Source organism: Trematomus bernacchii, unplaced genomic scaffold (assembly GCF_902827165.1).
Source record: "Trematomus bernacchii unplaced genomic scaffold, fTreBer1.1, whole genome shotgun sequence".
In the NCBI taxonomy this organism is placed as follows: Eukaryota; Metazoa; Chordata; class Actinopteri; order Perciformes; family Nototheniidae; genus Trematomus; species Trematomus bernacchii.
Window position 1 is genome coordinate 3,791,579 of NW_022987477.1, and position 12,607 is coordinate 3,804,185.

A 12,607-nucleotide genomic window follows, 5' to 3' on the forward strand; every position below is an offset into this window, starting at 1 on the left:
CAGATTTGTTCAAGTTAATACAATTTTTCCGTTTTTATTGTAATGTCATTCTTATATATTCTATTTAAATGCCTGTCTGGTCTTTGTTCCCCCTATTTGTATAACAACCATTGCTGTCTGGTTTAAAAGTGACACTGAGTCAACCAAAAAGTCCCCATTCATCCTCACTGCTCTGCCGCCAAAACATCACATCATCGCACATGTGGAAAAACAAGAGCCAGTCCCATTTTGTATCAGTTTCACATCATTTTATTTTTAGTTCCAGGTTCAAACAATACAAACTCTGCCATTACTGTCATTGACACATTCACAAGATAATGCCACACTATGTATGGCTGTATAAAGATAAATAGAAAAATAAGTTACAAATGTAAATAAATATTTAGTTAAAAGGAATAAATAGTAAATTATCAGGAAAGGTTCAGAGTAGCTGCTTCGCCGGGACGATTTTCTTCTTCATGGACATCTTCCTTTTAAAGGTGAATATCTGGAGCACAGTGTATCTCTCCCTGCAGTGGAGAAGGAGAGGGGACAGGAAGTGTACAATTAGACAAGTCCATCAAAATAAGGAAATATTTATTCATTTGTTTTAATATTTGATCTGTTGGTTTATGGTTGCTTCAACTTGTCTTCCCAGTGGGTACGTACTTTGAAACTCCTGCTTTTTTATCATATTTAAAACATTTATTTGATTAAAACTGCTGTTGTTGCCCAATCGAAAATATAATCAAAAATTTAGAAAACTATTTGAGTGATGCTTGAGTGATTATCTGTATTGTTATTGAACGATTTCACTCGCTCTGTAATTTAAAACGTGAACATTTGGTTTCCTGAATGACCTCATTTTCTCGTGCTTGTGTGACTTATTGTGTGATTTGTCAGATTCTCACCTTCTTTATCATCTCTTTGAGCCACACAGTGTCTGGTTTGATGCAAACAGTACGCCTTTTGTTTTTAACCCTGGAAACAGACACATTTTCATTATCTGAATGTTTGGAAACCATGCAAACATTTACCATTTCACAGAATTCCTTATGTCACCAAATTACACCTAAAGGAAGTTCAATACGGGCAGTAATACTGTATGTGTCACTAGCAACTGAATTTCAAAAATCACATCATTTTCATTTGCATTGTGTCACAAAATATTGAAAAAGATGAATATTAAAAGCAGAAATTGCTAGTTGGGAAAATAATTCCCAAATAAATGTAAACTAAATGTTATAAAAAGGAATTGAATTCAGATGGTTTGAGACTTTGATCCTGAAAAGTCAACTTCCTTCAGTATATACTTCCACATTCAGTTCTCACAATTCATTTTGTTTTTTCACACATCGATTTGTACAATAATCTGGTAATACAATCAATGTTTTCCTGAATGAAATCAGTAGAAAAAGAGTAGAAAAGAGCGGTTGTTACTGAGTCGTAATCAGATGTAATGCTTACACGAAGGCGTGGTTGCAGTTCCTTCGTTGCATCTGTTCAACACACGATTGGATTCGCTGGATCTTGAAGTCGGTGCACGGCGTTCTCCAGCAGGTTAAATGCTGACCCCGGGCCCCCACTGCAACAACACACACACACACACACACACACACACACACACACACACACACGCAAGAGATACGTTGTTATTCAGCGTTACATCAGTAGTGTATAGAAACATGTCACACTCTGGATTCCTCCAAGGCGCACTGTAGCCATGGTTACAGTTCCCTGAATTACTGCTAATTATTTATTTTTTATGGCTGAATCAAATAACGTTATTACTAAATTTGGCTTAAACTAACAACACTTTTTCTATTCTATTATTTTATTTCAGTTGTTAATCTAATACTAGATAAACTAGACTAAAATGTATGAAAGTAAATTGATTGACTTGAAGAAAATATGAATGTTGTACATTTACCCTTTTTCCCCTTAATTTTCATCATAATCTATGCCGTTAGAATCCATAAATTGGTGTATCAACACCCATTTTTGATTATTTATTCAATATCTTTGGATTCTGTAACTGCCACTTTGACGGGGCTGATGGTAATGATTATTTTAATGAATTAATCTGCCAATTATATCTCAGAAAATGTTAATATTTGATTATTATGATTTTCTAAGAGCCAATTAGGACATCCTAAATTCCTCTTTTTGTCTGATTATCCAAAGCAAATTTCTTCAAATTCTAAGACACACATTTTACGTAAATCAACATTCAAAGAGGAGTTCAGTGTTACCTTTTGATACAGAGAGGAGCATCACAACAGCCAGGGTGAGCAGCAAAATCCAACGGGTGACAGAGCGTGTTGTACTCATCTTCAAATCTTCAAAGTGACTCTGGATCTCAGCTTTAAAGCGCTTTGTAGTTCTGTAACTCTACTGAGTGTAATGATGAATGAACCGGACAGTTGGGATCTTATATACCTCAGCTTCACACTAAAAGAGGAACCATTGTAGTCATGCACATGTTCATAGAATGGAAACAATAATGCTGCAGAGGTGACAAGGCGGCGGGGGGGCAGAAGCTCTTGCGCTAAAAAAAGGTAGTAGTTTTTCCAACATGTCCATATAAAGTATGTCCTACTGTAGTTCTGTGTGTTGTTGCTGCAGGACTTGTCATCCCCCTCTCTCACTAATACTTGCATCAAAATTGAACCGAAATGACACACGATGATATACAAAACACCTCATTGCACATCTGTCATCATACCTTTTATTTGGGGTTATTTTTTATGCTTACGATCTCCTAGTTCCAATAATTGTAAATCATGATGTTTAATATCAGTATTATGTATTAAGGAAACAAAATTACAAGTGACGTATAGCAGCAAACGCTTGAGCTCTCTTAGAGGTCAGAATAAGGTCATGAATGAATGAGTTTAAAATGTATTGTGTAATTTGCTTGTGAAAAGGAGCTGATACACTGAGGTTTATCCCAACAAATGTTAGGGCGGTTACACCTACGTTTTCCTGTGTCCTAACTATGAACTGGTCAGAAAGGGAAGTCAAGGATTAATTTGAACTATTTCATGTGTCAGTAGAAGAAAATGTTTAAGATATTTGCACAATTATGTAAATGTGTGTAGTTTCTTTTTGGTTTTCTTCCAACCCTAATCCTTTCTTTTTCAAACCTGCAGAACCCAGTTTACGCTCTTCCTGTTACTGGTACTGAAATAACTACTAAACCTGGGTGCCAAGTACCTCCTCCAAAGTGGTTATTGACACAGGTAAGAGCATATTGTTCATTCACTACCCCTACCAACATTCACACAATTGATGTACAAACACTAAAAACATGTAATATGCAATCATTTGTTGACATTTCATAATCAAACGTGCGCCATTCGTGTTACTCAAGGTCATTCTTAGTTACAGAAAATCAACAAAAAAATTATAATCACAAGATAATAATTAGATCGTTGTTAAGCAGTTTTTATTTCATTAAGGCAGCTGAATGACAGGTGTCAACTCCCGCCATATTTGGTGAATGACTGTGCCTTGATTCATATGCTTCCTAACACCACAGCTACTACTGTGTAACATATAAGGTCATAGAGTGCAATAGATAAGTATGTTGACTAATTCTTTTCTAATGAACAATGAGGTCATAAAGCCAATTACGTGCATTATTTCAGTAGGGTGGAAATGATTACAGTTCAGGTTTTCTTATAATTTTTTGTGAGCAAGTAGAGAGGAAACCCACATGTATGAGCCTGTATGGAGACACACTTAAAATAACTAATTGACTCACACACTAACTCTATTTATACATCCACTGTTACCACTATAGCCTAAAACAGTCATAAAACCACGAGAGGCTTCTGGAAACCCTAAAAGAGGAATTACTCGCAAACAGCTTCAACCAAAATATTTAAAGTACTTGTCCATGCCTGTGAAATTATCTAACAGTGTTCGACCAATTCGTTTTTTTAATTCAAAAGTCCACACATAGAGTTTGCTTTGCTTTCACCAGCATCTTACAGTCTTTACCAGCGATATGTTTTAATTTGTACTCTCTGTAAAAGTCACCAGTGTCATGTCATATTTTTCTGACTGAATTGGACTGAAAACTTTTAAATACTTTGCTGCAAAATTCAACATATAATTAATAAAAGTCAGTGTGATTTATGAAGATTAGTGCGTCCTTCTGAAAAGCATATTTTTTATAAATCTGGGGCAACTATTAATTAATCCACCGATAAGTAAATTAATCATTTACATATCTGCAAGCTAATGTTTATGATTTAAACTTGCTTGATTTGTCTGACCTGAAAATTATTTAATAAATGTACCTACATAATTCACCTTTAAGTTCATTGATAAGTTGAGTAATTGTTAATGTACCTAGTTGTAGCAGCTCTAATGTCATTCAAAAGCAACATCTAGTTAACAATGTGGGCTATTGTTTGCCTCAACAACACCCTTGAAGTGGAAAGTCCCCTGCTGGTCAGCGGTCTCACATATGAACAGCGTCGTCAAGACAAAAGAAAAAGAGGAAGAAAGATATGGGCAAGGTTCATTGATAGATAGTATCTGTGTGTTGCATCATGCAAGTGTGTCAACATTATTATCCGTATATCTTTGGGAGGGCGTTTGTCTGTAGCTATTTTAACAGTTAAACAGAATTTTCTAAAGGTTTCCATGGTGACTCAGCTTTTTCATATTGTCACCTTACGTGTTCACCTTGTTTTTTCATGACAGCACCTCACAACGACCTCTTCTTTGAATTGCACAACGTTATCGCATTTAAACAAGCTGGAATAATTACGACCGTTGCTACCACTAAAGACAATTTCCTCTGTCTTATTATGTTAATTTTGGGGGGTTCATATTGACTAAAATACTTGGAAATGACACAACACAAACTAATGGGACATGTTGAATTATTCAGGCTGATTTTGTTCTCTTTTATTTGACAACATTTGACAGTTTTGAGTTATAAAAAAAAAGGTTTACATTCAAACAATGTAGTATTCCCGGTTAAAGAAATAGATAACATTTACAATATTGTAATATTACAAATAAAAGTATCTGGTTTAAAAGACTAATACAAACGTAACACCATGCATTGCTTAATTTTGCCATTGTGAAATAAATGTGTTTACTCCATCTAAAAATAGTTTCCACCATGTGTGGCCATTCCATTGTATTTTTTTAAATTGACCGCGTTACGTGTTCTCGCGAGATCTGAGCAACAGCGCCCCCTTGTTTGTGTGTGGAAAAGCGACGGGAGATATGAGGAATACTCCGCGGCTAACGATAGCAAGGTACACAAATACGGATTTATTTCACTTTCGCTCTTCCCTGGCACTCTGGGGGTCTACCAAAAGCTGCAGGAGGACATAATTTCGTCCGAACTCTTGATTTTGCTGTTACATTCCCGCGTAGGCGACTAGCGCGTACGAGAGAGTCTCGCTAATCCCGAGAAGAGGGGGAGCGGCCTTCTTTTGTAGCCGGCTTTTGGTGCACCTCAGGCGGCAAGCACTGTCACCAGAGCTCGGTGCTTGTGCTGGTTCATTTTTCTTAACACCAAAAAAAAGCGTTAGAGCTTTGACATTACTTTAGTTTTATTAACCACAACCTCTTCACGAGCTTCCCCGCTTCATGTCGACGTGCTGCTGTTGATGTGTTTCACCCAAGAGGAGCATTTGGAGCCGAGGCGGCCTGTTTTGTTTTCAAGCCGCCTTGAATCTGAACAATAACACAACCATAACGAGCCTGCTGGGGCTGCACTGCCTGGCCAAATTGGAGCCTCCGTGTGAGATAATAAATGCTTTGTTTGACACCAGCTCTGGACCGACGTGAGAGCACGGGACCAGCATGCATGTGGACTATGGCATTATCGGGGCAAACCACTGCAAACCGGAGCACTTTGCCACGAAAGCCCCTGTTTGAATTTCCGAGTGTCTACTGCTAGCTATCCAGCTGTAAGTAACGTTAGTAAGGCCACTAACGGAGGAAAGAGCGCCACACGATGCTTTGTCTAATCATAACTCACGGACTGTATGGAAACAAGACACATCGACGTGGATGAGCCGATGTTTATATGCATGATCGGCCTGATTGTGGATGCATTTATAATCTTTCCTACCAAAAGCAGCAGTACTTTCAGAGCTGGGACATTACTTTGAGTATGTGATTTGGGATGAGTAACCTCGATTGCTCCTTGCGCAGACTCTTATATATGTGGGATTTACCAACTTGGAATTGAAGCCCTTTACATCCATCTATGCTCTCTTCAAAGCCACCAGACTCCATTGACAAAAACAGTGATTTTAGCGCACAGAGCACGGGAGTCGCTGCTCTACCGCTGCCTCCATCGGTTTGTTTGTTTGTGTGATTTTGGTGTTTTGACGTATTAATACATCGGACCGGAGCCCCGGGACAGGCAGCTGAGATGAACCCGGTGAATGCGACTTCTCTCTACGTGTCCGCGAGCCGCTCGGTGCTGCAGTGCGACCCCCGAGACCCCCGGGCCCTCGCGGAGCTCTGCAAGCTGTTGCCCTTCTTCCGCCAGTCCCTTTCCTGCCTTGTCTGTGGTAAGTTTGTGTGGATTTTATTAATTTTACAAACGTGATAGTGGTGAGAAAGGTGTTTTTTTTTGGAGAGATGTGGAGTATGGGTGCCTTGTTGTCAGCTGTGCTTGCAGTGGGAGCGAACCTTTTAAAAAAGGCTGCTTTCACTTACAGTCGGAAATATATCAATCGGAACTAGTAATGACAAATGAACCAACAATCCACAGTGGTGTGGAGCAAGCAAGTACTCATTTCAGTTAAAGGTACTTGCAAACAGTATTATTGTGGTGAATTAATAATAACGATACAAATAGGAGAAAACGAAGTGAAATAAAATTGAATAAATAATGCAGTAAAAGATTGTGAATTGAGCAATGCAAAAATAAATAATAGGAAATCATTGTTTAATATGTTTTTAAACATTGGCTTTGACAGGTGGTGGAATTATGTTGCCTTAAAACATGTTTTGTTGAATAGTAATTTATCCTATTACTATCAAACTAACCGACTAATACAGAATACATATGATATTCTCCCTAAAGCAGGTGCAACAATACATTGCTGCTTACATGTACATCATCAACTAGTAACACACATCCTAGTGGAATTGAAATCAACTCATTCTGAATGATGTTGTCAAGCATTGGACTATACATCATAGCAGCTTCACTTAAATGAATTACACGTCGTGTTTATGATGAGACGAAACCACATTTTCCGAAGCGCGCTGAACGCATCATATTTCTCAGCAACACCCACCGTGACACACCCCCCTCTGTGTGCTGTAAGGCAGCATCGGGGCGTTTCTCGGTGTATCGTGTTGAATAGCAGTCTGCCTCACACTATATTATGCACCTAATCTCTTTCGTACCCTTGTAATCCCCAAATACACAACCAAATAAAATATGTGCTCAAAAAAAAGTAGAGTAGTACCTTACGGTGTCTAATCAAAACATGATATATTACTGTCTGTAAATGTAATAGAAAACTGTCTGTTATTCGAGCGAGGGAGCCTTTTTTTTCTTCTCATCTTTGATTTATTTTGGTGGTTTATCTAATGCATGGTTTTCACTGCTCATCCATAATGTAGTAACTCTCCCCCCTAACCATAGTCAGTACAGGGTAAAGGAGAGTGTTTTGTTGTGATTGCTACCACTCTATTAAAGGACTCGCACATAACCTCCTCCACTATATAAATAATAAATCAATATAAAAGCAGTCCATACATTGTGTTAAATATAGATTCTATGCAGTTATGTGGGATTTATGAGGCAGGCCGTGTAGAGTGTGTAAGGTTTGTTGTTTCTCATGAATGGACCTTCATGCTTTTTCCCCCAATCTGCAGCTGCACTACCTAGCGACCAGCGTTGCTAAGGAAGCTCCTCTCAAAGAGCGGTTGTCATCCAGTCTGGCAAGTTGCCAGGCCCCGCTCAGGTTAACAAATACACATCAGTTTACGAAGCAAAAAAACAACAAATGAGGAAGCAAGCTTTGTAAATCCGGAAAAAAATTCAGCTACACTGACAGTTTTAAATCCACGGTTATAATGTATTTGATGTGGGTTTGTTTGGACATTTATGTGACATTTGTTGCTTAGATAACACTTCTATTGATGTCAGGCTCTGTTGCTTTAACTGGCTCCTGTGAAAATCTGTGAATTAATCATCAGTGGGAGCTGCTCTGCACTATTCCTGTGAAACGTGTGATGTATTCATGTTTTAAACATTTGCTCTTTCTCTCTTTGATCTTCAGGTAATCTGCTGCAGGACCCTATCGCTCCCACCAACTCATCATGTCAGCACTACGTCTGTCGAGGCTGTAAGGGTCAGAGGATGCAGTTGAAGCCGTCATGTAGTTGGTGTAAAGACTATTCCCGCTTTGAGGAAAACAGGCAGCTCTCCTTGCTGGTGCACTGTTACCAGAAGCTCTGTCTCTACATCACGCAGTCGCCGCTCGCCCCGCACATAGCCAGCGCCGCCAGCGACTCGCCGGACCTCCAGGCCATCCTCAACGAGGGCCTCACGTTGGCTGAGAGCGAGCCGGAGGCCGAGGACGTTTCAGATTCAGCCAGCCTGTCGCCCACGGCCTCCAGCTCCATCGTGGTTCAGCCTGATGAAGCTCCGCCTACAAAGGAGCTCAAGGTGGAAGAGCTCAAGGTGGAGGAGTCAAGCACCGTCAGTGTGAACGGGCTTCATGATTGTAACGGTCTGCTCAGTTCGGACTCCTTGCAGCCTGTCACCATAGAGACGGGTGTAGGCGCTGCAAAGCAGGAGAGCTTATCGGAGGAGATTCCTGTGTGTGTGAGCGTCACAGGGGAGGCGGGGCTCTGTGAAATCAGCACTTTTGGTGATGACCAGAAACATAGTGGGGGGCCGTTGTTGTTGAGCGTGGAGGAGGTGCTCAGGACTCTTGATACAGACACTGACCCTGATCCCCTCCCCCATCTGGACTGCCCCCCCTCAGTACCTCAGTCCAGCCTCAACGGGCCTCACTGTCCACCTGACTCCTCCCGCCTCATCACTTGCCTCCCTCAAGGGAACAGCCCTCGCCCCCTGCAACCTCACCCGCAGCCCTCCCTGCAGCCTCCCCCCCAGCCCTCCACTGTCACCCCCCACGTCCCCCCTCGTTACCACCGCAAGCGCTCCCGTTCAGAAAGCGACAGCGAGAAGGTGCAGCCCCTCCCCATTTCCAGCTTGTTACGGGGGCCTCCCCTCGGTGCCAACAGCTCCCCTCATCACCCTCACCCTGGTGCCACCACCAAACAGGAGCCTATGTACCCGGCAGTCACGCCTCACCCACACCTGGCCCCGGTGCCGAATGGTGGTCCCCCCAAGGTGGGCAAGACTGTGCTCGTTTCCAACAAGGCGCTGAAAAAGACTGTGGAGCACCATGGGGGCCCCAAGAAGGCTTACACCAAGGCCAGGCAAGGGACCCCCAAGCCCCGTACACAACCCCGTGACAGGATACCCCAACACCCCCATGCTCACCCTCTGACACACCCACCCAGCCCCTCAAAGCCACTGTATAAAAAGCCTGTGGAAAAGAAAGGCTGCAAGTGCGGCCGAGCCACACAGAACCCCTCAGTGTTGACCTGTAGAGGGCAGCGCTGCCCCTGCTACTCCAACCGCAAGGTGAGCACAATGCTGAAAACCCCCCCACATACACACACACTCCAGTCTGCTGTTTTGCTAACGCTGCTGTCCCTGTTAAAACCACTAATGTTTGGATATGCTTAACCGCTAACAGCATATATATTAACAGATTTAATTGCCACCAAGGGGCTCATTACAGCTAACTGATATATAGTTTCTGTGGCAGTCAGGCATGAGGATGAATGATTGTTGACTCAGTCATAAAGAGCTCTGGCTATTAGGGAAGTGAGTCCTCTGTAGAAGTAGTTCCCACACTTTTAAAACCGCAGCTACCTCTAATAGTGATTTTCTTTTCATTGCAAACTCCCACACATACTCAACACACGTGCAATCGTTTCAGCTAAAAATGACACCATGAATGTCTGAATTTAGTTTAACAACATTCAACTAACATAAAATATTAAACTAACATAAAAATATTTTAAAAAACATTTAAATATTCAGGGAGAGAAAACATTACCTTTTCTATGACATCTTGAAGACTATTTTGCAGATGTTTAAATTAAACAAAATAACCTGTTGTTTTCTGTGAATTTAATGATACAGTTGCCTTGTTTTTAATGTGGTGAAACCTGGTATAGAAAAAAAACTTGCTCAATCAAGGTTTATTGACTTGCTTGTTCTGGAGCTTCTAACCCGACCCATGGTCCTCGTCAGCAGATATATTATGCCGATTTTTTCACGGGGCTGTAGAAGTTCAAACTTTACTGCAATTGCTTCAAAAACAAATATTCCTTAATCGGCTTAATTGTTGTTGACGGCTCATTCTTGACTTTTTCGTAACTGCAGTTTTTGATTGAAACAACTACTGCTGATATTAATTCTGATTATTGTTCTGTAGGCATGTCTGGACTGTATCTGCCGCGGCTGCCAGAACTCTTACATGGCCAACGGAGAGAAGAAGCTGGAAGCCTTCGCCGTGCCGGAGAAAGCTCTGGAACAGACTCGTCTCACGCTAGGCATCAACCTTACCAGTATCACCGCGGCGGCCCTGCGCCCGGCCACCAGCTCCCCCGGCAACACCCTTCTCAACGTCACCACGGCTACAGGGACGCCCGTCACGGCCAGCTTCTTATCGGGGGCGGGGCACGACAACAGGGCCTTTGAGGATTCACTGGAGATGCGATTTGACTGCTGAGGTCCCGCCCTCCTCTGGGCAGTCGTTACGCACATTCCCCGCCCCGCTAGCAGGGGGTCGTTCACCTGGGCGTGAAGAAGGCAGCTACAGTGACAGGCGATGGTGAGGGTCACCAGCTGAGGCTGAGGAGGCGTCCTCCGTCCATCGCCAGAAACTGCGCCATGCTTGTGGTCTTGCATACAGAAACAGTGAGAGAGAGAGAGAGAGGAGGAGATGTAGCGTTACTGTATGCGCAGAGATTTCCTTTCAGTGGGATAGTTTTTGTTTTCTCCTCTACTATGGGTCATGTGTAGAGCATGTTGTGTAGCTAGGTTGGGAGTGTGTGAGTGTATGCGTGTGTGTGTGAGTGAGCATGTGAGTGTGTATGTGTGAGGGGAAGGCTTTGGTTTGGAGATGAACTGTATTAGCAGAAACAGAGACATCATCAGAGACTTGTGTAATTTATATAAAGAAACTTTTTGTACATGGAGGAATCAGTTCCCATTTAAGAAGACATTTTATTAAATATTTTATAAGTTACATTCAAAACCAATGGAGGATGGTGCAGGGGGAGACCTGCATTCAACCAGAATATTTTCACACGGGTAAAATGTAGATTGTATTTTGTCTATTCAGTAGACCACTATGAAATGAAAGAAAAGTCCTGAACATAACTGTTAAAGTTAAAAACGTTCACAGTAATAACATTTTTGATATCTTTTGCTGCAAGTACCAGTTTATGAATTTCACACCACCAGCCAAATTCAGTTTCAGTCTCGTCTGTTGAATGTTTATACTCTGTGAGTCACTGTCAGACATCTAAACATTATTCTTAAATGTTATTGTATATTTAAAAAACTTATATGAAACTGAAAAAGTCGTGATTTTTGGAGTAAACCAACCATTTTGGCTGGTGGGGGACAACACTTCTGTCCCTGGTTTGCTGGTATATATGTTGACGATGCAAGTTGTCCTGTTTGCGTGTTCTTGTATTAAGCACTTTTCTCACTTAGCTTAAAACCACCGTATTTCTGACCTGTTCTTCTTGTGTTTAAAACTCTGGTTGATTGCAGGCTCTGCACATTGTTATTCACAAGTTTTGGGTTTCTGGAAAGCTACACACATGCTGCTAAAAACCACAGAGGACACTAGAAGGACAGCACACCCTGTTTTCCTCATCTGTTATTCAGTTTCTGTGTTTAATAAGTTGCGTTAACAACATTTTCAGTATTTATTGGACATCTCCTAACACCGGTTACGTGTCGATTCAGTCTGGACTGTTTCTGTGTCAGTTAAGTTGCTGTCTCCTTCTTAGTGTTAGTCTCCAAACGTTTTTTGTTCTCCCTCGGGCATTTAAATACCTGTAATATAACTGTAACATATTTCCACAGAAAAGAAAGAAAATCAAAAATTTACAAAAGTGTTGTGTCATTATTTGTTTCCCTCTTTCTGTAGTCTGAAGCTTCCTGACAAGCCGTTTCCTGAGAAGCTGCAATCAATCCACTAGAGGGCAGCATTAAGCTTTATGTTCAGGGTGTCCGCGGGGTCTTAAAAAGTATTACAAGTTGATAAATCAATTTAGCGAAAATTAAGGCTATTAAAAAGTATTAAACGGCATTTTCCAAGGTATTACATTTAGCTTGTTTTCAATAAGTATATACATTGTCCAAAGAGGTAGTATTCTAAAGTTTGCCTGCATGTAATCATTGCGTAGGTGTGTAGTGTGATTCTGTGTAGTTTATTTATGGCATCCCGTTGGATTTGACGTCATCTGAACAGGACATCGCGCGCTCACTGCTTGATAGCGCGCGAAGGTCCGTTTACGCCGG

At 41.4% G+C, this 12,607-nt stretch overlaps 1 protein-coding gene and 1 long non-coding RNA gene across 2 annotated transcripts; one reads left to right on the forward strand and one right to left on the reverse strand.

Moving 5' to 3' along the window:
* Positions 1 to 341: 341 nt before the first annotated feature.
* LOC117497606 lies at positions 342 to 1,519 on the reverse strand. Its single transcript, XR_004557442.1, has 3 exons — positions 1,447 to 1,519; positions 891 to 960; positions 342 to 509 (listed from the first exon to the last, which is right to left on the reverse strand). It is a non-coding gene; the product is annotated as an uncharacterized LOC117497606 (long non-coding RNA).
* Positions 1,520 to 5,224: 3,705 nt separating this feature from the next.
* Positions 5,225 to 12,198, forward strand: msl2b (MSL complex subunit 2b). Its single transcript, XM_034149517.1, has 3 exons — positions 5,225 to 6,533; positions 8,262 to 9,640; positions 10,503 to 12,198. Exons 1-3 carry the CDS (start codon positions 6,392 to 6,394, stop codon positions 10,797 to 10,799), a joined length of 1,818 nt encoding a protein of 605 aa, XP_034005408.1. The 5' UTR covers positions 5,225 to 6,391; the 3' UTR covers positions 10,800 to 12,198.
* Positions 12,199 to 12,607: the final 409 nt, after the last annotated feature.

Coding starts and splice junctions, on each gene's coding strand:
- msl2b (XM_034149517.1), top strand. CDS start 6,392: ATGAACCCGGTGAATGCGACTTCTCTCTACGTGTCCGCGAGCCGCTCG. Junction 6,534..8,261: donor CCTTTCCTGCCTTGTCTGTG/GTAAGTTTGTGT, acceptor TTTGATCTTCAG/GTAATCTGCTGCAGGACCCT. Junction 9,641..10,502: donor CCTGCTACTCCAACCGCAAG/GTGAGCACAATG, acceptor ATTGTTCTGTAG/GCATGTCTGGACTGTATCTG.